General features: G+C 41.6%; 1 protein-coding gene across 1 annotated transcript in view; it reads left to right on the top strand.

The window, feature by feature from the left end:
• The window catches only part of LOC124121858 (von Willebrand factor A domain-containing protein 8-like), a 72,118-nt gene extending 49,899 nt beyond the window's left edge, over positions 1–22,219 (top strand). The window contains exons 31-44 of the mRNA XM_048388774.1: positions 1,655–1,719; positions 2,875–3,023; positions 4,532–4,730; positions 5,623–5,704; positions 7,240–7,444; positions 8,480–8,594; positions 8,690–8,799; positions 10,160–10,206; positions 10,715–10,823; positions 11,718–11,843; positions 12,457–12,615; positions 13,522–13,620; positions 14,898–15,136; positions 21,239–22,219. Coding sequence (XP_048244731.1) covers positions 1,655–1,719; positions 2,875–3,023; positions 4,532–4,730; positions 5,623–5,704; positions 7,240–7,444; positions 8,480–8,594; positions 8,690–8,799; positions 10,160–10,206; positions 10,715–10,823; positions 11,718–11,843; positions 12,457–12,615; positions 13,522–13,620; positions 14,898–15,136; positions 21,239–21,344 — 1,810 coding nt within the window. The 3' untranslated portion in view covers positions 21,345–22,219. The remainder of the gene's footprint in view (positions 1–1,654; positions 1,720–2,874; positions 3,024–4,531; positions 4,731–5,622; positions 5,705–7,239; positions 7,445–8,479; positions 8,595–8,689; positions 8,800–10,159; positions 10,207–10,714; positions 10,824–11,717; positions 11,844–12,456; positions 12,616–13,521; positions 13,621–14,897; positions 15,137–21,238) is intronic.
• Positions 22,220–26,357: the final 4,138 nt, after the last annotated feature.

Here is a 26,357-nt window from a genome sequence, read left to right as displayed (position 1 = left end):
GTCCAGTGTATATGGGTAGGTATAACAGATAGCTGTCACAGAGTTCTGTGTATATGGGTAGGTATTACAGATAGCTGTCACAGAGTTCTGTGTATATGTGTAGGTATAACAGATAGCTGTCACAGAGTTCTGTGTATATGTGTAGGTATTACAGATAGCTGTCACAGAGTCCAGTGTATATGAGTAGGTATAACAGATAGCTGTCACAGAGTCCAGTGTATATGGGTAGGTATAACAGATAGCTGTCACAGAGTTCTGTGTATATGGGTAGGTATAACAGATAGCTGTCACAGAGTTCTGTGTATATTGGTAGGTATTACAGATGGCTTGTCACAGAGTCTAGTGTATATGTGTAGGTATTACAGATAGCTGTCACAGAGTCCAGTGTATATGAGTAGGTATAACAGATAGCTGTCACAGAGTCCAGTGTATATGGGTAGGTATAACAGATAGCTGTCACAGAGTTCCGTGTATATGTGTAGGTATTACAGATAACTATCACAGAGTCCAGTGTATATGGGTAGGTATAACAGATAGCTGTCACAGAGTTCTGTGTATATGTGTAGGTATAACAGATAGCTGTCACAGAGTCCAGTGTATATGGGTAGGTATAACATATAGCTGTCACAGAGTTCTGTGTATATGGGTAGGCATAACAGATAGCTGTCACAGAGTTCTGTGTATATGGGTAGGTATAACAGATAGCTGTCACAGAGTTCTGTGTATATGGGTAGGCATAACAGATAGCTGTCACAGAGTTATGTGTATATGAGTAGGTATAACAGATGGCTTGTCACAGAGTTATGTGTATATGAGTAGGTATAACAGATGGCTATCACAGAGTCTAGTGTATATGAGTAGGTATAACAGATGGCTTGTCACAGAGTCCAGTGTATATGAGTAGGTATAACAGATAGCTGTCACAGAGTCTAGTGTATATGAGTAGGTATTACAGATAGCTGTCACAGAGTCCAGTGTATATGAGTAGGTATTACAGATGGCTGTCACAGAGTTCTGTGTATATGAGTAGGTATAACAGATAGCTGTCACAGAGTTCTGTGTATATGGGTAGGTATAACCGATAGCTGTCACAGAGTCTAGTGTATAAGGGTAGGTATTACAGATGGCTTGTCCTTTGTCAGGTATTGGACTTGTACATGCTCCTCAGTGTGTTCTGTTTCAAACATTATGTTTTCAAAAGCTTGGTAAGCATATATATTAAAATAACATTCTCAGGTATGTTAGTTCTTTTCAAATCGGACAGTTGTGATGTTGTGACATCAAAGGCTGCCGAGTTACAAGTATCTTCACTGCACTCCCAGGGGAACTGGTGGCCCAGTCGTCTAAGGCGCAGCGATTCGCTGTGCAGAGTTGCGTCCCTTGGGCACGCCAGAAACCTATGATTGTGGGTTCGAATCCCGGTTCGCCCCGATTATGTTTCTAGGTTTGTCAGCACCATACCCGTGCTCGTGGGTTTCACCGAAGTGGTAAACATCTGAGACCTGCATCACTTCGGGCTTACCTCCCACATTAAGCTGACACGCCCTGATATAACTGGAATACTGTTAAAAGCGGCGTTAAACCCAACTCACTCACTCACTCACTCACTGCACTGCCTCTACTGTTGGTGATGCTGGCAACGTTTCCCTTGCAGCAAGTACGTGATGGAGAGGACGGCGCCTGCTGAGTTCATGCTGCAGCCTGTGAAGGAGCAGGGAGGTGAGATGCTGATGAAGAAAACGGGGTGTGTCCGGGATGCAGGGGGGGAGAGAGGAGACTTAGAAAGGGGGCAATCTCATTCAGTTCTAGAATACCACAGAGTCTCGCAGAGAGGTATCACATTGTCACCATGGGTTGCTGAAGACCCTTTCTAGCCCAGATCTTCACTTGTCGTAAGAGGCAACTAACGGGATCGGGTGGTCAGGCTCGCTGACTTGGTGGATGCAGGTCATCGATCCCAATTGCGTGGATCGATGCTCATGATATCAATCACTTGCTTGTCTGGTCCAAACTTGATTATTTACAGACTGCCGTCATATAGCTGGAATATTGCTGAGTGTGGCGTTAAAAACAAACAAACAAACTCATTCAATTCAATGAGGTTGATGGTGTCTTTGTCTTCTGACAGCATAGATCGGTGCTCGCAATATTGATCACTGGATTGCATCATCCAGACTTGATTATTAACACGCCGCCGGCGTATAGCTGGCATATTAGTGAGTGCGGCATTAAACAAAACATAAACAAACAAATCTGTCTGCATGAAGGTCTGACAACAAGAGATCTCGTCAGGCGAACTTTTACACTTTTACATGAATGATTCAGAAGCTCTTGAGCTGATTGGCTGACCTGACATGACGTCCTATGGAGTGTTTGTCAGATCTGCACACAGACAGGCACTGTTCGGAGTAAAAGATCTGATTATGATGAGATTGAGAAAGCAGGGAGGAGGGAAAGGGATGAGACAAAGACAAAATCACTCTGATTATGTTTCTAGGTTTGTCAGCATAACCATAACCTTGATCTTGGTGGTAAACGTCTGAGACCTGCATCACTTTGGGCTTTCCATCAACATTAAGCTGACCCGTGAAGAACCGGGGTAGAATAGGTCTTCAGCAACCCATGCTTGCCGTAAAAGGCGACTATGCTTGTCATAAGAGACGACTATCGGGATCGGGTGGTCAGGCTCGCTGACTTGGTTGATGCATATCATTGATCCCAATTGCGTGGATTGATGCTCATGATGTCAGTCACTGGATTGTCTGGTCCAGACTCGATTATTTACAGACCGCCGTTATATAGCTGGAATATTGCTGAGTGCCGCGTTAAACAACAAACAAAGAAACAAACACTCACCCACCATGTCCTTGTCAGAACTTGACCAGAAGTTGCTGCTGACCAGCACCACCCCCCTCAGTGACAGCGTGCTGAGCAAGGCCCTTGACCAGAAGATAGCCAGTCCCAACAGAGCCGTGCTGACCCCCGGGACCTACGCCACCGTTCTGCTGGGCTTCCCCGACCTGGTGAGAGATGAGGGGGGTTCAGCCTCGATTATCCAGCGTATTGTGTTGTCATTGAATTGCTTGATAGGCATTACTTAGAAGTTGACGGATGACCAAGTAGACACAATTTATAGATAACAACTTCTTTATTTACTGTTTGCGTATGGATCCTTATTCCGTATTCGACGTAATAAGCGTCCCGCTCTAATAAGCGCCCACGGCAATATTTGCTAATATATTTGCTTGTGAACAATCCCAATTAGCACCCCTTCAGATTGATCAATGTACACAAGACTTATTTTTTCCTGTATAATACGCACTCGTGTGTTATATGCACCCTTAATTATGGGCAATTAAATTTTTGAAAAATATATCTGTCGTGTGTAATACACCCAGACTTTTCTTTTGTAACATTTCAGGCTGTCAGCATAAAGCACGAAATGTACGGTCTTTCAACTCTTTCACCAAAATTATATTCAGATAAGAGCCCCCTATTTCTAATTTTGAGAGCGCCCTGGGCGCTTATTACGTTGAATACGGTACATCAAGCAAGGCTGATGTTGATTGCCACGTCTCCACGTAGATGATGGATGAATTGCTTGATAGGCATTACTTAGAAGTTGACATATGACAAAGTAGACACAAATTATGGATTCCAACTTCTTGCTTGACAACGGATTTAGGATCTTTACTGAAATATCGCCTTTATAGTAAATAAAGAAGTTGTTATTCTTAAACTGTCTACTTTGTCATTCCATTGTTATGTCTACCCTGGGCCCATTCGCCACCATGACTTCATTTCAGAAGTGATGTCTTTTCCATCTCTTGTGTCTCTTGCTTAGCACATGCTTAGCTTTAAATTGACAACCACTCGATTACCTGACTCTTCTGAACACAAGTCCGACGTAGATCTATGTTCAAACTTGCATCTACGAGTGAGGCCTTGATATATTTATTTGCATTAAAAGTAAAAACCAAATTTCTCTGTGTGTCTTATGACGGGAGGTCGTTTTGTTGCAAGACACACCCAGTTGTATTTTAGACATTACACAACAAATCGAATACTGGTTACATCGCTGCTAGCTTCAACCATGGAAGAACCGAGTACTTTGATTGGATGGCTATGTTTAGTGCCATCAGAATCTGGCATAAGACGAGGGAGTGGTGGCAAATGGACCGGGTTTAAATAACAACAGAATGGAGATATGAAGATGTAGGCAGTATAATCAATTTTATTTATATTTTTTTCTGTAATTTCGTTATTTGCCGTAAGGTTTAGGAGGCAAAATAAGAAAAATATGTCATGGGTTGATTCAAGATTAACTACAAAAAGAGTTCACAGTATTTCTATTTAATTATCTGTTACTCTCCCTTTTTTGATTTCTTAAAAAAAACTCTAAAAAAAATAGCTAAAAAACAAGACAAATTCAAACATAAGGATAATTAAACAGGTAATTCTTCATATATATTATTTTTAACCTAGTTATCTTTTAAAATACCTAAAATACCTTTCCTGTTAAACACACTAGGAAACCACAGAAGTTCACGCCATCACACGAGAGCCTCTCCCTACATCCAGCTCCGAGTCCAAGACTGACCCGTTCCTGAGTCTGTTGTCCAAACCCACGGCCCCCAACCCAGCCTCCACCAACGTCTTCCTGCCAGAGTCCGGCCAGATCATCCGGGCCCTCCCCACGTGGAAGGTCGCGAAGGAGATCCTCCCTAAAGGTCAGTGGTGATTTCTTCACTCTGTAATGATAACGTTATGATAATGCTACAACTATAATACCTCTCTATCTTGGTACCCCTCTCAATCTGTTGACTGACATTGGGAGAGTACCTGGGTTTGCTACCAGGAATGCAGCCCTTCTGACAATCTGGGTAATGCAGAAGGCTGCAGTGTTGGGGAGTCTTCACATTCTCCGAAACGTTCTGGGTGGGTTTGACTGGGCAGCGCTTCCTAGGAAAAGTCCCATTCGCTGTCTGGGGTGCGTGTAGAGGGGGCAAGGGCCCTGAGCTGATGATAAGCCTGACTGTGCCAGGATCACCCAAACCATCTTTGCTGCATTTATTTATTTTAATCTGTATAAAAATAATAATGATACGGTCAGACAAGACTTTTTTACCATGTTAGGGAAGACAGCTAGTTTCTGAAACATAAACAGTAAATTTGGTCAGATATATTTCAAAAAGAAAGACACCATGAAGATCCGGGGTAGAATAGGTCTTCAGCAACCCATGCTTGCTGTAAAAGGCGACTATGGTTGTTGTAAGATGTTGTTCATGTCGATTACCTGTACCTTTTCTCCCAATACCGATTGTCATGTCTCTCCTGCTTTTGGATGTGATTATTCAGCCATTGCATTTATCTGTGCTGCCCAGTTACATCTATGGGAACAACTCACTAGGCACTTTCCTCTCAAGTTTAACTTCATCCAATATATGACGTCATCAAGTTGCGAGAGCATGATTGAATCTCCAGAAATGACGTCATGATAGAACAATGTTTTATCGTGAAATAAAACATGCTTCATTCTTCATTGTTCTTTTCGATTTATCGCATAGCTATCATGTTAATATTTAAATGTCTGCTGATGCTTTGTATTTTATTTGTTTTCAGATGGTTCTGCGAGAGACTTGAGTGGCTACCTAGAGGTGGCAGATATAGCCAATCACAAGCTTCGATACATACCGGTGCCTGGGTAAATAACAGACTATTCCATCCCTTGTAACAAGACCTACCATTGATCCTCTGTCACTCTTCACTCAGGGTATCTCTGGGTATCTCTGTATTTCCTCTTGAAATGAAAACAAATGAAATGTGTTCATGTGTCAATGGAAGGTTGCTGCACATTAGAAACTGAGGGAAACACGTCTATGTACAGGCAGTATCTAGACAGCCTATGTTTAGCCATTGACACACTAAGTAACCAGATAATGGTTCCATCTGAAGCACCGCGTCATACCTAAAGACGTTAAAAGATGGTACTTGTTGTTACCCTGTCTGGCGCTCAGCATTAAAGGGCTAAAACAAGGACTGGTCGGCTCGGAGTCAGTATACTGTGTCTGAGTGGGGTATTCATGTTAAACTGCGGCATGGTATCTCAGTGTGCTCGCACTATAAATCGGACTAGTACAAGCAGACACACACAAACACACACACACACACACATACACGTGCATGCACGTCGCTATATAAGTGCAATAATCTTGGACGCGACGTTAAACCCCATTTCCCCTCACCTCCATCTGAAGCAGGGAGCAAAGAATCATAGAATAGAAGTCAGATCTTTAAAGATGCAGTTATGTAAGGGACCAGTCATTTTTTATAAGGGTGGCTGGGTCAGAGGGAATCCGGTCACCTACAAATATGTCAGTCTCTCGGGGAGGGTTATAAAAAATAATACACTTTTTGGGGGAGGGTAATGAAACAGTGGGCATTTTAAAATAAAATATATAAATAAAAAATATAAAATGTTTTTGCAAAATGGCCGGTCCTTAGCAGCATGTATTTATTTGTTTATTTGTGAAACAATATACTCACTGACATGTAGATATCATGATGTTTTGTTAAAGATACACATTTTGTCCACATGAGGTAAAACTATTTTGAAAAAGTTGAATGTATTTAGTGATACTTTGATGCAAAATTGTAGATAAACATTTAATCCATATGAGGTAGAAATGGTTTGAAAAAGCTGAATGTTATCAGTGCTACTTTGATGCAAAACTGTTAACACAGTGAATGATTTCCCTATATGCCTCTTTAGTAAACTGAATTATATTTAAGGCTTGAAAAAATTATAGAATTGGCTCAACAGGCAATTTTTTAAAAAATTATTGCATGAGGGGCGTTGGTATTTTTTGGTCGTTCAACCTAGTATGTAACCAAATTCTGTTTACAATAGTTTCGGAGAAATCAGTATTGTAGCATTTAAATGCCAGGGTTGTGTGTTCGAGATGCATAATATTTAAAGATTGTATATTTTTTTGAAATTGAAATAAAAATGAATCGTGCGGCAGACTTTGTGATGATGCGGGCGGTGCCTGAGAACCGAGACTATTATTTGTTTTAGCCTTACTTTCTTCTTTTTATTTGGATAGTTAGATTTAATACTAAAGATGTTAGAAACACCTATTTTAGGAAAAGTTAAGTATTCTAAATAATGACCAGCATCCTTAACCCTCATCACCCACCCACTCGCTCACTCATCACCCATCTCCGCCATCCTTCCAGAGCTACAAAAGTTTCCCCCTATGCTTCCTGGCTGTTCAACGCGGCGGACGTGAACGTGTTTATGGCTCCATTGAGCAACGACGGTCTGGTGACGGTAGACATGGGTGGGTGTGTCCGGACATGGGAGACAACTCTCGTGCACCTGGAGCGATCTTTGCAAGAATGGAGGAACATGATTGGCTATCAGGAAGACAAGCCACTCCAAGTATGTTCCAGAGATTTATTATGTATATTCTTTCCAACTTTACAGAGTCTTGCACAGAGAGTTGTTTTAGACCTCTTCCTTCACAACCAGGAGCATCCTTTAAGATCGGAGAGAATTGGTCCTCAGCAACCCATGCTTGTCATAAGAGGCGACTGTGCTTGTAACCAATTTGCATAGATCGATGCTCATGATGTCAATCACTGGATTGTCTGGTCAAGACTCGATTATTTACAGACAGCCGTCATATAGCTGGAATATTGTCAGTCAGTCAGTCAGTCAAACAAACAAATACACCACACTTGTCACACCAAACACCCGATTCATTTCCCCACATGGCACAGTGTGTGAAGCCCATTTGTGATTGAGTGAGTGAGTTGGGTTTACGCCGCTTTTAACAGTATTCCAGTTATATCACAGCGTGTCAGCTTAATGTGGGAGGAAAGCCCGAAGTGATGCAGGTCTCAGACGTTTACCACTTCGGTGAAACCCACGAGCACGGTGCTGTCAAACCTAGAAACATAATCGGGGCGAACCAGGATTCAAACCCGGAATCATAGGTTTCTGGCATGCCCTAGGGACGCAACTCTGCACAGCGAATTGCGGCGCCTTAGACGACTGGGCCACCCGTGCCCCCTGATGATGATGATGAGTCACTCACTGACCTTATTAATGGATCTTTGTTGGTTGGTTGGTTGGTTTGTTGTTTAACGCCGCACTCAGCAATATTCAAGCTATATGACGGCTGTCTGTAAATAATCGAGTCTGGACCAGACAATCCAGTGATCAATATCATGAGCATCGATCCATACAATTGGGATCGATGTCATGCATCAACCAAGTCAGCAAGCCTGACCACCCGATCCCGTTAGTCGCCTTTTACGACAAGCATAGTCACCTTTTACGGCATGCCTGGGTTGCTGAAGACCTATTCTACCCCGAAATCTTCACGGGTTTATGGATCTTTGTAATGGATCTTTGTAATGGATCTTTGTAATATCATCACGATGTACTAACTGACCTTTCCTTTCACTGCAGTTGACAGTAGAGAAAGAGAGTGGGCGTGACCACGAGGACATCGACCCCAAGCACGGCAAGATTGACCCAGATAACCAGCCCCATGTCGGAGGCAACACATGGGCCGGCGGGGTCGGTAAGTCCATTTTATGAACAGAGGGTTGGTTAAGTTTGGTATTTCCTGTGTATTCTTACAATCCTAACGTTGATTATCTGTACCTTTATTCCTAGGTGGCAGTGGCACAGCGGGTCTGGGTGGTTTCGGTGGTCCATACCGTCTCGATGCGGGACACGATGTGCAGCAGGTGCCGCAGTGGGAGAAGGATGCTGTTCCGGAGGCAGTCAGTACATTTCGCCACACTCCTTGTTTCATATCAGATCTGTTATTAGGGAGTTGGGGTGGGGTCAGCTGGGTGGGGTCAGCTGGGTGGGGTCAGTTGGGTGGGTGTCAGTTGGGTGGGTGTCAGTTGGATGGGGTCAGTTGGGTGGGGTCAGTTGGGTGGGGGTCAGTTGGGTGGGGTCAGTTGGGTGGGGTCAGTTGGGTGGGGGTCAGTTGGGTGGGGTCAGTTGGGGTGGGGTCAGCTGGATGGGGTCAGTTGGGTGGGGTCAGTTGGGTGGGGGTCAGTTGGGTGGGGTCAGTTGGGTGGGGTCAGTTGGGTGGGGGTCAGTTGAGTGGGGTCAGCTGGGTGGGGTCAGTTGGGTGGGGGTCAGTTGGGTGGGGGTCAGTTGAATGGGGTCAGCTTGGTGGGGTCAGTTGGGTGGGGGTCAGTTGGGTGGGATCAATTGGATGGGGGTCAGTTGGGTGGGGTCAGTTGGTTAGGGTCAGGTGGGTGGGGTCAGTTGAGTGGGGGTCAGTTGGTTGTGGTCAGTTTGGCAGGGGTCGGCTGGGTGGGGGTCAGTTTGGTGGGGTCAGTTGGGTGTGGGTCAGTTGAGTGGATCACTATGCACTCGGTCTTCATTCTCAGCTCCCTGAGGATGATAAACCTATATGAAGGGACCTGTCATTACTCAGGGGAAGAAGGGTAGAGGGGGTAAGGGATCAACCAAATTGTGTAGGGAGTAGGGTGGGATTTGAAGTCATGTCAAAAACTGAAATTGCTATTTTGTGCCACTTTTCATGATAACAAATTTCTTTTGCCAATTACTTCAACACAGACATTGTAATAGGGAACATGGCCCCTAGATAATTTTGCATACCGAACTATGGCATTGTCTGTATCAAGTTGAATGATAAATTGTTCTTCTTGTGTTTTCTGAAGTATATTTACAATGGACCTCTGTGGGGAATCAGAACTAGAATAGGTACCGGCTTCAGATGCTTGTGACCCGTGAAGATTCCGGGGTAGAATAGGTCTTCAGCAAACCATGCTTGCCGTAAAAGGCGACTGTTTGGCGTAAGAGGCGACTAACGGGATCGGGTGGTCAGGCTCGCTGGCTTGGTTGATGCATGTCATCGATCCCAATTGCGTGGATTGATGCTCATGATATCAATCACTGGATTGTCTGGTCCAGACTAGATTATTCACAGACCGCCGTCATATACCTAGAATATTGCTGAGCACGGCGTTAAACAACAAACCAACCAACAACCAGCTTCAAGATGCTTGTCATACAAGCTGACTCAGTGGATTGGTTGATTACAATGGACAGAAATATGACATCACTTTGTGCTGTGTTTCACACCATGTGTTTCTACTGTAGGTGAGGGAAGCTGCCAAGCAGATGAAAGAGAAAGCGTTCAAAGAAAGGTAGGAATTTACACATACTGATTTTGTTCTCAATGTGTTTAGGAGTTCGAACTGGGCAGTGTTGTGCCCCTTGTCCGCCTGACCAGGATGCTATAATTGTGGGTTGGAAGCTTTGCCCTGATTACCGGATGGCCTGACCGCCGCTGTGGTCTTGTGCATAGAATCTGTGCCCAGCAAGTGGAAGGTCGTTGGTGTGATCCCCAGCCGTGTCGTACCAAAAGACGTTAAAAGATGGAACTTGTTGTTACCCTGCCAGGCCCACACACGCACATCTTGAACGTGCATCTTTAAATGCTATCTTGATATTGCATTTCGCCTCACCTCGTGTCAATGGATTGTGTATTTTTCATTCTTTCAAGTAAAAGGCTGTGTAAGATAGAATCGTAGAATACAATGATATCTTCCCCTTTATATATTGTTTGATCTCACAAACGATATTTATCTTGTGAGAGCGATGTAAGATAAAGAAATCAGAGTTTAGAAGTCTGATGTCAATTTGTGTTGCTAGGTTACGAGAGATTCAGATGAGTGATTATGACGGAGAAACGTACGACAAGTTCTCCAACAGTGTGAAACGACAAGTCCAGTCCCTCCGCGTCATCCTGGAGAGTTTGCAGGTGAGGAGACATGTTGACCTGATGTTTGCAGTTGTGGAGGAGGTTGTTTGTGATGTTTGTTTGTTTTGCTCTGCAATGGTCCAGCAATGGTCCAGCAATATTCCAGCAATATTCCAGCAATGGTCCAGCAATATTCCAGCAATATTCCAGCAATATTCCAGCAATATTCTAGCAATACTCCAACAATATTCCAGCAATGGTCCAGCAATATTCCAGCAATATTCCAGCAATGTTCCGGCAATACTCCAACAATATTCCAGCAATATTCCAGCAATATTCTAGCAATATTTTCCAGCAATATTAGGCAATATTCCAACAATATCCCAGCAATGCTCAACTATATTCCAGCAATATTCCTTTAATATTCCTGCAATGTTCCAGCAATATTACAGCAATATTACAGCAATGTACCAGCTGTATGCTGTAATTCAGTGTTGAGAGTTGTGTCCCTTATCACACTCAGACATCTATGGTTTGAATCCTGCCTCGCCTCTATCATGTTTCTGTGTTACTGGAAGTTTGCAGAGAGGACCTAACTGTGGTGACTCTGTAGGCCCAGGTCTGTTACAACCCGTTTTGTAATAAAGTACACAGGTCACCACAGTTAGGTTGTCTCTGCAGGTCTCATACACTAGGTCAATCAATGGCATGGGTAGTGCTAAATGTTGGAATCTGGTGCAGCAAATGAAATTGGAGTTGAAAAAAAAAATTCTTAATAGTGCTTAGAAATTCAAAGAAATGTGTTTTACAAGCCTAATACATCAGTATTTCTGCTGCACCTGAATACATTCCTCTTTATTTTTCTCTCACTGTCTGACTGTGGATGCTGAAAATACCCATGGCTTTGTTACTGCTGTGTGTATTCCAGGGCTGTGTTTGTTTGTTTGTTGCTAGGCGAAGGGCAAGGAACGACAGTGGCTGAAGAACCAGAGCTATGGAGATCTGGATGATTCCAAGTTGATAGAGGGGTTGACAGGGGAGAAGTCCATTTACAGGAGGAGGGGGGAGAAGGAGCCAGAGGTAAGACGATGTAACAGAACGTCACCAAATACAAATACATTGTTATTGTAACAGGGAAATGTGATCCCAAAGATCACATCCTTATGGGTGAACTCTCTGGTCATGTGGACAAGGCATCGAAAGTCAGATCAGAAGGTCTGAGGTTCAACTTACTCACTCACTCAACCACTCACTCACCCAACAACACGCCCACCCACTCACTCAACCACTCACTCACTCAACCACACACCTGCCAACTCACTCACTCAAATCACCCACCCACCCAATCACCCATTCACTCACTCACCCACCCACCCACCAACTCACTCACTCACTCAACCACTCACTCACCCAACAACACGCCCACCCTCTCACTCAACCACACACCCTCCCACTCACTCACTCAAATCACCCACCCACCCAATCACCCATTCACTCACCCACCCACCCACCCACCCACCAACTCACTCACTCACTCAACCACTCAACCACTCACCCACCCACCCACCAACTCACTCACTCACTCAACCACTCAACCACTCACCCACCCACCCACCAACTCACTCACTCACTCAACCACTCAACCACTCACCCACCCACCCACCAACTCACTCACTCACTGTTTTGACTGTAGCTGGGCACGCCACAAGAGAAGCCGAAGCGACTCCGTGTGGTGGTGGACGTGTCCGGGAGCATGTACCGCTTCAACGGCCATGACGGCCGCCTGGAGCGTGAGATGGAGGCTGCACTGATGGTGATGGAGGCCTTCGAGAAGTATGAAGACAAGTTTAAGGTGGGCAGATCTAGCTGTGCTGTAACAGTGCTGCAGAACACATCACATTCACTTGTGGACAAAATATCAGATTTCATCATTCTGTTACTTCAGTAATAGGGGATATTTTGAATCTTTCTGTTGATTCTTAATTCATGTCTGGTTTAGTGAGAAAAAAGAATGTACAGATTGGTTAGATTTTGGTTTAACCAATGGTTTGTGACAGATTGTAGAATCTGATTCAGAGGGAGCATGTGAGCATCATTATCTTTTGCAGCAGAAATTCTTCTATAGCAGTCCATATTGGCCATCTTCCCAAGGCAAGAGAGTTAACTTACTTTAACTGACTGACGAGTCTATGCATAGTCCAATCAAAATCGCGCAATGAAATCAAAATCCGGTTTGTAAACTGTCGGTCGATTGCAGATTTCAATCGATTGCAGGATTTGCAAAGCATGTGCACCACCAACTCGTTGTCAACAGATATTTTCCAAATCTTTTCATGTTTTTAATCAATGTGCCCGCGTGACTTGATGCACTTCGCGTTGTAAGACCCATTTTATTACAATATAGATCTTGATTATCAGTCAGATCGTCTTGACTGGGTCGTCGCCATTTTGTTTGAAACAAATGCAAGTGATGGAATCAGATTGTCAATAGGAGAGGCTTAGAAGGGACATAACTCATAATAGCCACTGGTGGCGCTACAATAGAGCCCAGTTATTACAGCCTAGTTCGGCAAGGGTGGATACTGGACTTTTATAGTCAGTTAACTCTCTTGCCTCAGGAAGATGATATTAGCCAGTATCGGCTCCCTATTCCAGTATGCTTTCCTCCCACATGAAGCAGACACGCTGTGATATAACTGGAATACTGTTAAAAGAGGTGCTAAACCTAACTCACTCACTCACTCATTCACTATTCCAGTATGACATCTACGGCCACTCAGGAGAAGATTACAGGGTCGAGTTTGTGAACGCTGATAAACCCCCCACCAACAACAGAGAGAGACTTACAGTGTTGAAGGTGGGTTCATACTACCAGACATACAACTATCTGGATACCTTTTTATGAAAATCCTGATTATTGTTTGTATACTGCCAGACGGACAACTATCTAGATGCCTTTTTCTAAAAATCTTCGTAAATAGCTTACTGCTGGATATACAACTAAATATAATTGATAGAGTATTACCGGACATACAAATATCAAGATGTCATTTTCTGAAAATCATTTTTAATATAGTATGATATAGTATACTGACGGCCATATAACTAGCTAGATATCTTTTTCTGAAAATCCAAATTATGGTAAGTATACTCTGGACATACAGCATCTGAATGCCATTTCTGAAAATCATTTATAGTATAGTGACGGCCATACAACTGTTTAGATAAAAAAAATTTCTGAAAATCCAAATTATGATAAGTATACTCTGGACATACAGCATCTGAATGCCATTTCTGAAAGTCATCAAAAATAGTATACTGCCGGCCATACCACTGTCCACATGTCATTTTTTGAATATAATTAAAGGTATACTACCAGCTATACAGCTATCTCGACATCTGTTTCTGTAAGTCATGTATAGTGTACTGCCGGCCATACAACTATCCAGATATCTTTTTCTGAAAATCATGGTTAGTATACGGCGCTATACAACTATTTTGATGTGATTTTCTGAAAATCATGGATGTATTACTAAAGTGTCCCCTGGACTAAAACAAAGATAGACCCTTGAAAATCCCAGGAAAGTGATGCCCATGTTGTGTATTGAAGCCCAATCTCATTAAAATCAGACCTCAGTTCTTGCTACCGCTTAACAAAGATCTGAGGACATCCCATTAGGGGTCACGTCAGAACGACCTTTCATCCGTGCGTCGCTTACCAGATCATGAAAGTGACAGTCGGATTGCGATTTCTAATCATGCAACCTCGAAAACTTTAACTTGCATAATTCCGAATGATAGTTACGGGTTTAACGACTGAATCCATACAATCTAGACTATCTATCAGCCATTCCAGAATGTTCTTTTGTTCAGGTTTCAAATTTGTAATCAAGAATTTGTCAAAATATGTTTCAAAGCATAGTCGCCAATTTGAATTAGTGCCGTAAAGCATGAGAAAGCTGCCTTCTGATTGGTCAGTAAAATTGGTCGGTCAAAGTTAGCGCAATTTTGGTCTGACGTGACCTGTAATGGGATGTCCTCAGATCTTTGTTTAGCGGTAGCGAGAACTAAGATGTGATTTTAATGTGATTGATTGAAGCCAGACCCTTGTTTACTGTTTGTGTACTCCACCAGCTGATGCACGCCCACTCCCAGTTCTGTCTGAGCGGAGACAACACGCTGGAGGCCACCAAGAACGCCATCGAGGTCATCGGCAAGGAAGAGGCTGACGAGCACTTCGTCCTCCTCCTCAGTGACGCCAACTTCGACAGATACGGCATCCGACCTTCGCGATTTGCAGAGATCCTCAACTCCAATGAAGACGTCAATGCCTACGCCATCTTCATCGGGTCACTCGGCGATCAGGCTGCCAGGTAGGAAGATCTTGTTTGGTGGATTCTGGGGAGGGATAGGGCTGATGACTGCAGCGAGGGTGGATTGCTGCAGTCTGTGACTTCACTGACAAAGTAGGGTTGCGTTCGAAAACAGCCAATCTCATACTATCTTTCACCCGTTTGCAATCGCTGCCAAACCAAAATGGTGGTTGTGTTACGACGTAAATTGTAATAAAAAGGTAAATTGTAATACTTGCAGCAAATTGTAATAATTTTGACGTAAATTGTAATAACAACGTAAATTGTAATAAAAGTTGGCGTAAATTGTAATACGCAAATTGTAATAAAATTTGACGTAAATTGTAATAATCTCAACTTGCGGTAAAATGTAATAACCTTTTACGTAAATTGTAATAACCTTATAAGTTTAGTGTCAAAGGCATTAAATGACTAGAACCTATCCTTGTCAGGGTTGGTACAGGGTTTATCGTACAATCGTCATTAAAGTATGTGTGTGGGAGAGGATTGAGGTCGTTATCGTACATTGTTGTATAATTATATGTATATATATAAACGCATTGGAATTTCATTTCTATGGTTCTCCAGAAGAGGATTAATTACTAGAATGAACTTAGTTTTCTTATTTATTTGAGAAATACTCTGTGTGTTTTGTATTATATTTTGACGAAGAATTCAAATACAACAAATGATTGACAGATCTCCTGTGCAATGTCAAATGAAAAAAACCGGTCGTCAGCAAATGCAGCATAGATTTCCCATGCATGGGAAAGGAGAATACTTAATACATAACATTATATACGATGTTTTTATTAATATCAAAAGAGGGGCGTAGATATTCTTTACCTACATTGCATATACTATTAGATATTGCGTATTCTCGATCTCTGTGAACTTCTCACAGAAAAAGAAATAATAATAAATAAATGCAAACCATGTTAACTTATGCAATATTTGTAGCAATGTATTATTAACATATGAATCATTAATATAACATAAAATATGTCCTTTCATAAGAAGAAGTATATTTAATGAAATAAATGAATAAATGTACCTGTCTGGATTCCTTTCATATGTCATGAAAAACTAACAACAACTTACTGACAACTTTTGCTGGGATAATAACTCCTTGCCCCAACAACAAACACAGAATCCATCATGATAACGGCACGAAATCATAATTCAAAGCATACACAAATAATATCCGGTATCTTCGGGCATGTCTTGTTGAGTTTCAAAGAGCATCAGAATGTATAATACATTTGTTGCAATCAATTATTGCTGAAATAAATCTGTTGTGATCAAAATTGAAAGGATGGAAAATCTATAATGAAAAGGGTTTTGTCACTAACATAAATATTCTCTTTGACCTTATACGAAGAGTATTCTAAGATCATTAAACACGGCAATCGTTGGTGGATTGCGCCAAGCAACCTTGCTACCAAATTTGGTACCTCACGTATAATGCGGCACATACTTTTCGGAACCGATAATAACGTTTTTCATAAGTTATCACTAATTTGTGACATATATACGGACAAAAATTACCTCAGAGGATAATCTTCTCTGGGGGTTTAAGAGGATTAAAATAATTCCAGCTAACATCAAGCACTGTAATAAAGTATTGAAATTATAGCATACCTTCTTAACATTCCAATGAAAAGAATAGTGACTAACTAAGAAACCAAATTATATTTATCTCCGATACTATGCCCTCATCAGTATACACACACACATAATACACACATACACACCAACACACATATACACACCAACACACACATACATACAAACATAGGTATGTATGTGTGTGTTTTTGTGTGTGTGTGTGTGTGTGTGTTTTTGTGTGTGTGTTTTTGTGTGTGTGTTTTTGTGTGTGTGTGTGTGTGTGTGTGTGTTTTGTGTGTGTGTGTGTGTGTTTTTGTGTGTGTGTGTGTGTTTTTGTGTGTGTGTGTGTTTTTGTGTGTGTGTTTTTGTGTGTGTGTGTGTGTGTGTGTGTGTGTGTGTGTGTGTGTGTGTGTGTGTGTGTGCGCGCCAGTAAATACGATCTCTATATGTCATTGGTATCAGATCTATGACTACACTTCTACATATAGTTCCAAGTGAAAAATAAGTGACACTACTTTGTGAGAGGTCCCACAAAAATGCTGATATGAGCAATTAAAGGTTCTACAAAATGTAACAAATGAACAAAGTAAGATATTTTAAAATATAAAATAGAAACACAAACCTGTAGATATACGATTTAGAATGTAGCAAATACATTAGATAAACGTGTCTTCTACGTAGATAAAAGTATGTCCAACGAGGACATAAGTATATTCTTCGTAGATAATACGTTTTTCATTTTTTATCACTAATTTGAGACGGACAATAATCCCCTGAAAGCATAACCTCCTCTGGGGGTCTAAGAGGATTAAAGTAATTCCAACAAACAACAAGCACTGTAATGAAATTACAACATACTTTGTTAAAATTCTGATGAAAAGACTAGTAACTATCTAAGAAACCAAATCATACTGTTGCTGAGATACTTGGGCCTCATCAGCATAGACACGCACGCACGCACGCACGCACGCACGCACGCACGCACGCACACAAACACACATACACACAAACACACACACAAACACACACACACACACACAGATACAGACACAAACACGTGTTGCACACACTACATACCCATACACCCCCACACAAACACTATATGTGTGTATGTATGTATGTATGTGTGTGTGTGTGTATGTGTGTGTGTGTGTGTGTGTGTGTGTGTGTGTGTGTGTGTGTGTGTGTGTGTGTGTGTGTGTGTATGTATGTATGTATGTATGTATGTATGTATGTATGTATGTATGCTTGTGTGTGCGCGCATGTAGGTGTGTATGTAATGACAGTTAATGTGAGCTCTATGTCATTGGTATCACATATATGACTGCACTTCTACATACTCTAGATGGCAGTATCATGTACGTAGATGAAAGTGTGTAAGTGGACGATAATATCTAGATGGCATACTATCATCTACGTAGAAGATACTATCATATACGTAGATGAAAGTATCTTCTACGTAGATGATAGTATTTTCTATGCAGATGGTAGTATCTTCTACGTAGATGATAGCATGCCACAAACATCACATCACTTCCAATAAATGTCTTTCACTATGTTGACACCACCCTTTAATGACGAGTGTACGATAAAGCCTATACCAACCATCCCTAACTTAACAGTTTTGTACGTTTGTCATCATACACAGTATTTCTCGAATTGTACATGTGAAACGCTAGCTCAACTGACAAAGATCATTTCTAGTCAATTGGCGTCTTGGACACTACGGTAGTAAGGTTATTACAATTTACGTAAGAATTTATTACATTTTACCGCAAGTAGAGATTATTACAATTTACGTCAATTTTTATTACAATTTGTGTATTACAATTTACGTCAAATATTATAACAATTTACGTTGTTATTACAATTTACGTCAAAATTATTACAATTTGCTGCAAGTATTACAATTTACCTTTTTATTACAATTTACGTCGTAACAGGCTGACTGAAATTTGAGTTTGACAGCAGGACAAGAAATTCTTGACTGTATTAACTGCGACATGGGCAAAGGCAGCTAACATCCCAGCATCCTCAGTCTGCTCCATATCTTTTAAGTAGTCATCAATAGTCATAAACTCATCTGCTCGTCACCGAGCCTCTTCTATTACGCTCTTCATACGGGCAAGGCACTGAAATTTTGGAAGAGTGCACAAGCTCTTCAAGCTGTTGCAGACCCTGGGGTGAGCGATTAAACTGCTTACTCTAAGCAATTTGTGGCTGACAATGGGCCCTAGTTCACCTTTGCAGTTACTCTGCTATAAGAATAAATCTAGGCCTGCATAGTGGCCGATATATGGCCCCAAGTCTGCAGCAATTGTTAGTAAATTCCAAAATTGGAATTCAACATTTCCTAAATGGTTATAACTAATGTTATGGATTTGTAGAGGTGACTTGTATTTCACTGACAACTAGAGCACTATAGAGTCTAGAATGATTAGTTTGACATTAATGCTTTGAATAAAGTTTATTTTCCTCTGAATTTAGAAAGTAACTAAAAAGCATCCCCAATTTTGAACAACATAACAATTCTTCCTAGTTTGGAATCCTAGATAACCTTTCTGTTCAAATCTGGGTGGGGCGGTTGGGCAGCCTAGTGGTTAAAGCGTTCGCTCGTCACGCCGAAGACCCGGGTTCGATTCTCGACATGGGTACAATGTGTGGAGCCCATTTCTGGTGTCCCCCGCCGTGATATTGCTGGAATATTGCTAAAAGCGGCGTAAAACCATACTCACTCACTCACTCAAATCTGGGTAAGGGTCATCATTTGGGAGATTGCTTGGGGTTATATGTGAGGTGCATGTATAAACCCTGTAGAGCCCCTAGGCAGCTTGGGCTGTATACTCCCCAGGGAGTCGAGAATGATAACTGGAATGCAAACGGATCCACTGGTCGGGGAACAAATAAAACCGCATTTGATCAGATACTATTACCTGGATACCTGTGGTATATGAATGTATAATATTATAATATTTAGCAGAGTGTGCGTCTCTAACTAGGCCAATAGCACTGTACATACCCAGTACGTTACCAGCACAAACTGAAAGAAACAAACTTGCAGATGTTGTATTTAAATGAGAACTATATACTGTAAATCTTGAAATTAACGTGAGCGTGAATTAAATGCGAAAAAATGCGAGTTGTCTTTCCATGCAATAATTAGCCTTAATTAGCGCCCCGCTCTAATATGCGCCATCGGCGATATTTGCTAATATATTGGCTAGTGAACAATCCCAATTAGCACCCCTTCCGATTGATCAATGTACACAAGACTTATTTATTCGTCAATAATACTCACTCGTGTGTTACATGCACCCTTAATTATGGGCAATTAAATTCTGGCAAAATATATCTGTCGTATATAAACAGTCAGGTCATCAGCATAAACCATGAAAAAAATCTTTCAACTCTGTTTTTTCCACCAAAATAATATTCTAATAAGAGCCCCCAATTTTTTATTTTTAGAGCGCCCTAGGCGCTTCTTACGTCAAATACGGTATGTCTCTAAAATGACTATCAGCAATAAGACGGCTTCACTGCACACTTTGGATAGCGGAAATACAAACTTGAATATAAACACAAATGGTTTTTTTTAACAGCAGTTGTAACAAGTATATAACAATATCATTTAAAGAATAGGAATTACACAATGGGCATCCAGTGAGTTATCACTGCTGGGGTCAAGAGTTCTACCCAATCGTGACAAACTTGTTGACACCTTCTCCGCATACCAATCAGTGAACTGTTGTTGGTTCAATTATTTTATTGCCTTTGAACTTTCTTAATGCCAGTCAACAGAGTAAACATATAAACTGTGTGTTGTTTTTAGGAAAACACTGTTTAAAGTTTTTACAAAGTGCTCTACTCAGCGCTAGTAAGCGGTGCTATTTGTGTTTGATTGGATTAAGGTAAGGATGTGTATCATTCCACTGGGGATAGGGTGGGGGAGTCGCACAATCTCATTAAAATCAGACCTCAGTTCTCCCTACCGCTAAACAAAGATCTGAGGACATCCCATTACGGGTCATGTCAGAACGACCTTTCATCCGACCAATCAGAGCATCGCTTACGAGATTATGAAAGTGACAGTCGTTATGTCATTTCTGATCATGCAGCCTCGAAAACTTTAACTCCGAACGATAGTTACGGGTTTAACGACTGTATCCATACAATCTAGACCATCGATTAGCCATTCCAGAATGTTCTTTTGTTCAGGTTTCAAATTTGTAATCGAGAATTATCAAAATATGTTTGGAAGCATAGTCGCCAATTTGAAATCAGTGCGGTAAAGCACGAGAATGCTGCCTTCTGATTTGTCATCCCATTGGTCGGTCAAAGTTTGCGCTAGGTTGGTCTGACGTGACCCGTATTGGGATGTCCTCAGATCTTTGTTTAGCGGTAGTGAGAACTAAGATCTGATTTTAATGAGATTGGGGAGTCGCATTGATAATGAGTCGCATGTTTGGAGATGCATTAATTTCAAGATTTACAGTGTACATTGTTGGTATATTGCAGACTGACGAAGCAGCTCCCGATGGGTCACGCCTACGTCTGTATGGACAACAAGAACCTGCCTCAGATTCTCCAACAGATCTTCACATCCACCATGCTGTCTTCATGAGGAGAAAGTCCGTAGTCAGCAATGTACCTTTCACATCAGGATAATGTGCTCTCTTGCCATAATGTGTACAGGAGTGATACAAACAAGAACCCATTCATTCAGTCAGTAAAAGGCAACTAACGGGATCGGGTGGTCAGGCTCGCTGACTTGGTTGATGCATGTCATCGATCCCAATTGCGTGGATCGATGCTCATGACATTAATCACTGGATTGTCTGGTCCAGACTCGATATTTTACAGACCGCCGTCATATAGCTGGAATATTGCTGAGTGCGGCGTTAAACAACAACCCAACCAACCAACAAATCAGTGAGGTGATGGCTGCTCCACAACATGATGACACCTAGGAAATCTGAAAGAGACATTTAAATATTGTCCTCAGTCCTTGACCAAACTTGTTACTTTTGACAATTTGGTTGATTTTCAGAAACAGGATTAATACTATCCTCAAACTCGAATCATTCAGTCAGTAATCAGTGAAAAGATGGTTTACTATCCTAATTAAATAATAGGTTTGTATACTCTATGTTCCTCAATCCCCTGTGAATACACATGGCGGTTTCGGAGTGAAGTCTTTGTTTTTAACCAACAAATCAAAGAGGAGTCCTCTGACTAATGACTTGGGTGACATCACACAAACATTGTATCATGTGTTACAGCCTTGTGGCCAGCTGTTCTACACACTGCACATCAGACAGGTAGAGTTTACATAAAGTCTATGCCGGGAGCTGAGCATGAGTTAAAAAAGGCCTTGTTTTGCTAACTAACTGTTTGTTTGTTTAGTTGTTGTTTGACCTCGCACTCAGCAATATTCCAGCTGGATGGCAGTGGTCTGTAAATAATCGAGTCTGGACCAGACAACCCAGTGATTGACATCATGAGTATCGATCCACGCAATTGGAATACGATAACATGCATCAACCAGGTCAGCAAGTCTGACCACCCGATCCCGTTAGTCGCCTCTTACGACAAGCATAGCCATCTCTAAGGCAAGCATGGGTTGCTGAAGACCTATTCTACCCAAGATCTTCATGGGTCCCAATACCTTACTGAAAATAGACACGGGGCACTACTACGCTGCAAAGCATCCATATGTAGGAAATCATGAATATTTGGGCATATTTGCTAAGTCCTCATGATAAACAAAATAGAAAAATATCCCCCCAAATGTTCATGCTCCCTAACTTTTTTTAATTCAGTATATAAACGAACCCATGCAGAATTTACAATGGACTAACACAACTTCACATAAAAAAATAATATTATTGTATTTATTTATTTTAAGTTCTTGTCATTGGTACCATGATCGCCATTGTCAATCAACTTTTCAGCTTTTAATATTTTAGTGAGGGGCCACCCAACACAAGGGCAGAGTGCTGGCTGATGTTGGAGGTGTTTTGTCATTCATAGGTCTGAACAAATGTATATTGGTGTAATTGTGTGTATAATGGATGTACGGGTCAGGTCCGTGAATGGAAGAATATTAATGGAATATTTCTTTTAACATTAATATTGGTGTTTGTGTGATGATTTTATGTTGACCTGAATGTTGGTTTGAGATGTGACTGTTATAGCAAGCCTGTTGCTAATGATCTAACACATACCACTGAGGAGGAAACAAAGTTAGGGACAATCAACTCATCTCTGCTAAGTGTTCATATATAATATTCTTAATCACTTGATTCAAATGACTCCCGAATCCGCTGGTCTAGAACTCCATTTTGATTATCTGAATTGCGTCACTACATATTGGGAGCACGGTTGGTCCAGTTGTCTGGGGTCCACAATTTGCTATGCAGAGTAACCTCCCTTAGCTTCCAGGATCCGCTGATCAATGATTCAAATCCCAGTGATGCTGTTATATTTAATCTCACTCACTCTCTCAATTCCCAGACTTCCCAGGCAGAGTGAGTGAGTGAGTTGGGTTTAACGCCGCTTTTAACAGTATTCCAGTTATACCACGGCGTGTCAGCTTAATGTGGGAGGAAAGCCCGAAGTGATGCAGGTCTCAGACGTTTACCACTTCGGTGAAACCCATGAGCACGGGTATGGTGCTGACAAACATAGAAACATAAACGGGATTCGAACCCACAATCATAGGTTTCTGGTGTGCCCAAGGGACGCAACTCTGCACAGCAAATCGCGGCGCCTTAGACGACTGGGCCCCCCGTGCCTCCCAGACTTGGCAGATTATGATCCTTGCCTAGTCTGACTGCAATTTGCCCTGTAGACTCTGCTGTTACGGTTCATCTATACAGATGATACACATCTTGTTTGTGTACATGTAGAGTATATGATACTGAGGTAAGATGTTGGACATCTTTTTGTGATTAGGCGGATCCAGAGGTGGGGTCCAGCGGGTCGCGACCCTCCTTTTGAAAACCAAATGCATTATGTTGTACTGCTGAGAGAGGAAGAGAGGATTTTGATATTTAGACCCCTTCCTTTTAAAAAAGCTGGATCCGCCCTTGCTGTGTGTGTATTAGTTTGGATATCAACCTTTCACAAATATGGAACTAAACAGAGTGTGGACACTATTTTGTTAAGCTTCCATCAGTATTTCATACAGGTCGATTGCTGAAGGCAGTTCTAATCTCTCTGCTGTGGTGGCAGTATTGTAATTTGATAGCAGATGTGAATTAAAACAGATGATAGCAAGCCGATGTAGAGTTTGTTGTTTTGAGTGTATATAGTGGCTAACATTCGTGACCAACTCTTGTTATTCCGGGACAAGCCGAATAGCGACTCGTGCCCCGCTCAAGGCCATTTTTGCGACCGGGTTCCATCTTGGCGCAAACGGGCATACCTAAAACAATTGTCAACTCTTAGTGTTATGGTTCACACATATTTCCCCATATATTATATATATTTCAGATGCAATTTAAAGCAGATCTGGACATGCGCAATTATACAGTATGTTTGAACACATTTAACTGTGTCTTGGGTATATTTTTAGATGCAAGACATATGTAAAATCAAATATTATTTCTGAGGGATTCTTTGACGAAGAATTTGAAATCATACACACATTCTGATTGGTTTGTCATATTTTCGCACATAACATTCATCGATAGGGGAACGAGTCTTCTTGCAGGTTACGGAAAGGGGCGAGTAGTGACAAATGAGTGGCTAAATGCCCTCGTCCTTTAAGAGATGTCATGTCAATGACAGATAATCATCCAGAGGCAAGACAGTCCACTAGCCTTTTTATCAAAGTCTTGTTGCCACCCTTGCCACATCCAGCCCACTTTCCTGTGCTAAATATCATTCGACTATCGCACATATCCACAGTCCAATTAGAGAATGTTTCACAAAATCAACATCCTACTGGTACACCTTTGTATGAAAGTGATTTACCACTACCTGTATTTGTTGACATGTCTTTTAAACCCCCCAACGATTGCCTATGTTTGTGTCAGGAATAAAATCGCGAATGTTTTCGTTATCTGAAAACTCTCAGCAGTCCGTCTGCTGCTCGTTTGTCTGTTGTCCGTCGGCTGTCTGTCTGTCTGCTGTCCCTGCAAGCCACCTCCACACACACACACACACACACACACACGTACATGCACGTCGCAATATTAGGGCTGCAACGATACACATAGGTCACGATACAATACGTTTCTCGATACTTACATCACGATTCGATACGCTACGATACAGTGACAATAGAAGACAAGAGATAAATGAATTAAACTTTGTTTATTTAAATGAAAAATTAAATGAAAGTGAATGAATGTTCATGAGTCATAAAATATATGGAACTTTATGAATCATCTGATATTTCCATGTAATGGCTAGCAAACACAAAAGTAACAGTCCAACATATTTGTGAGTTGTGAGTAGATAGGAGTAAATACTAAATGTTCCAGTGTCCAGTAACTAATGATTTGCCATTTTCATGTATAAAGGCAAAAAAACAAAACAATTAAAAACAATTGTTGCAACCAACAGAACAGTCTATGAGGAGATGACTGCCACTAATAAAATAACGTCACAAAACTTCTAATCATGTATGATACATGATACAAATAAAAGGAATCCAAATAAAAGATTTTTTCAAACACTTAACAGTTTTCATTGACATTTCAAACACACAAAGGTCTGCAGTATTTTGAAATGCCATTAGACAGACATAAAAGTAACAGTCCTACATGGACTTTCGTATCTGGGCTCTGATGATTTCAGCAGATTTCGGAATCCAACATTCTCCACTACATTTGTTGTTTGTTTGTTGTTTAACGCCGCACTCAGCAATATTCCAGCTATATGAATGATGTCTGTAAATAATCGAGTCTGGACCAGACAATCCAGAGATTAATATCATGAGCACCGATTCACGCAGTTGGGATCGATGACATGCATCAACCAAGTCAGTGAGCCTGACCACCCGATCCCATTATTCGCCTTTTACGACAAGCATAGTCACCTTTTACGGCAAGCATCGGTTGCTGAAGACCTTATCTACCCCGGAATCTTCTCCACGACAGAATATAGTATCATAACAAGAGCCATATACGTGTGGACTCCTAGTAATGGCTCGTTCACGTGTTGGCATTGCCGGCAATTTGTGTTACAAAGCCTCTTGTAAACGAAGTTGGCTGATCATTCATGTTAAAATCCTTCTGGGATTTAGTAAAGTTGGTTACAGGCTTTGTCTTTTTCCCTGAACGCGCGGCACCACTGATGTCTATATTTGGGTGATGGCGGCGTATGTGTGTTGTCATGTTTGTCGTGTTGCCCGTGTATTTCAACCTTGCGTGACACATGCGACAGCACGTTTGATCTTTGCACACGTGTTTCATTCCATCTTCAAATGTTACTGGGAACACGACCCGAAATGTTTTGTGAGTCCCTGGTCGTTTCTCTAGCAAAGGACAAGCGTCTGCTTTTTCCAACATGTTTGAGTTAGAGACCGCTCAGCCAATCAGAAGGCTTGAACTGCTACTGATACACAAAGCTAGCATAGCCGCTGTATTTTCGAAGACGAATGTGTGTGTAGTGAAAATTATATTGT

Source organism: Haliotis rufescens, unplaced genomic scaffold (genome assembly GCF_023055435.1).
Source record: "Haliotis rufescens isolate VD_foot unplaced genomic scaffold, xgHalRufe1.0.p SCAF_79, whole genome shotgun sequence".
Classification (NCBI taxonomy): Eukaryota; Metazoa; Mollusca; class Gastropoda; order Lepetellida; family Haliotidae; genus Haliotis; species Haliotis rufescens.
Note: the sequence above shows the minus strand (reverse complement) of the source record. Positions and strands in the feature narration are given on the sequence as shown.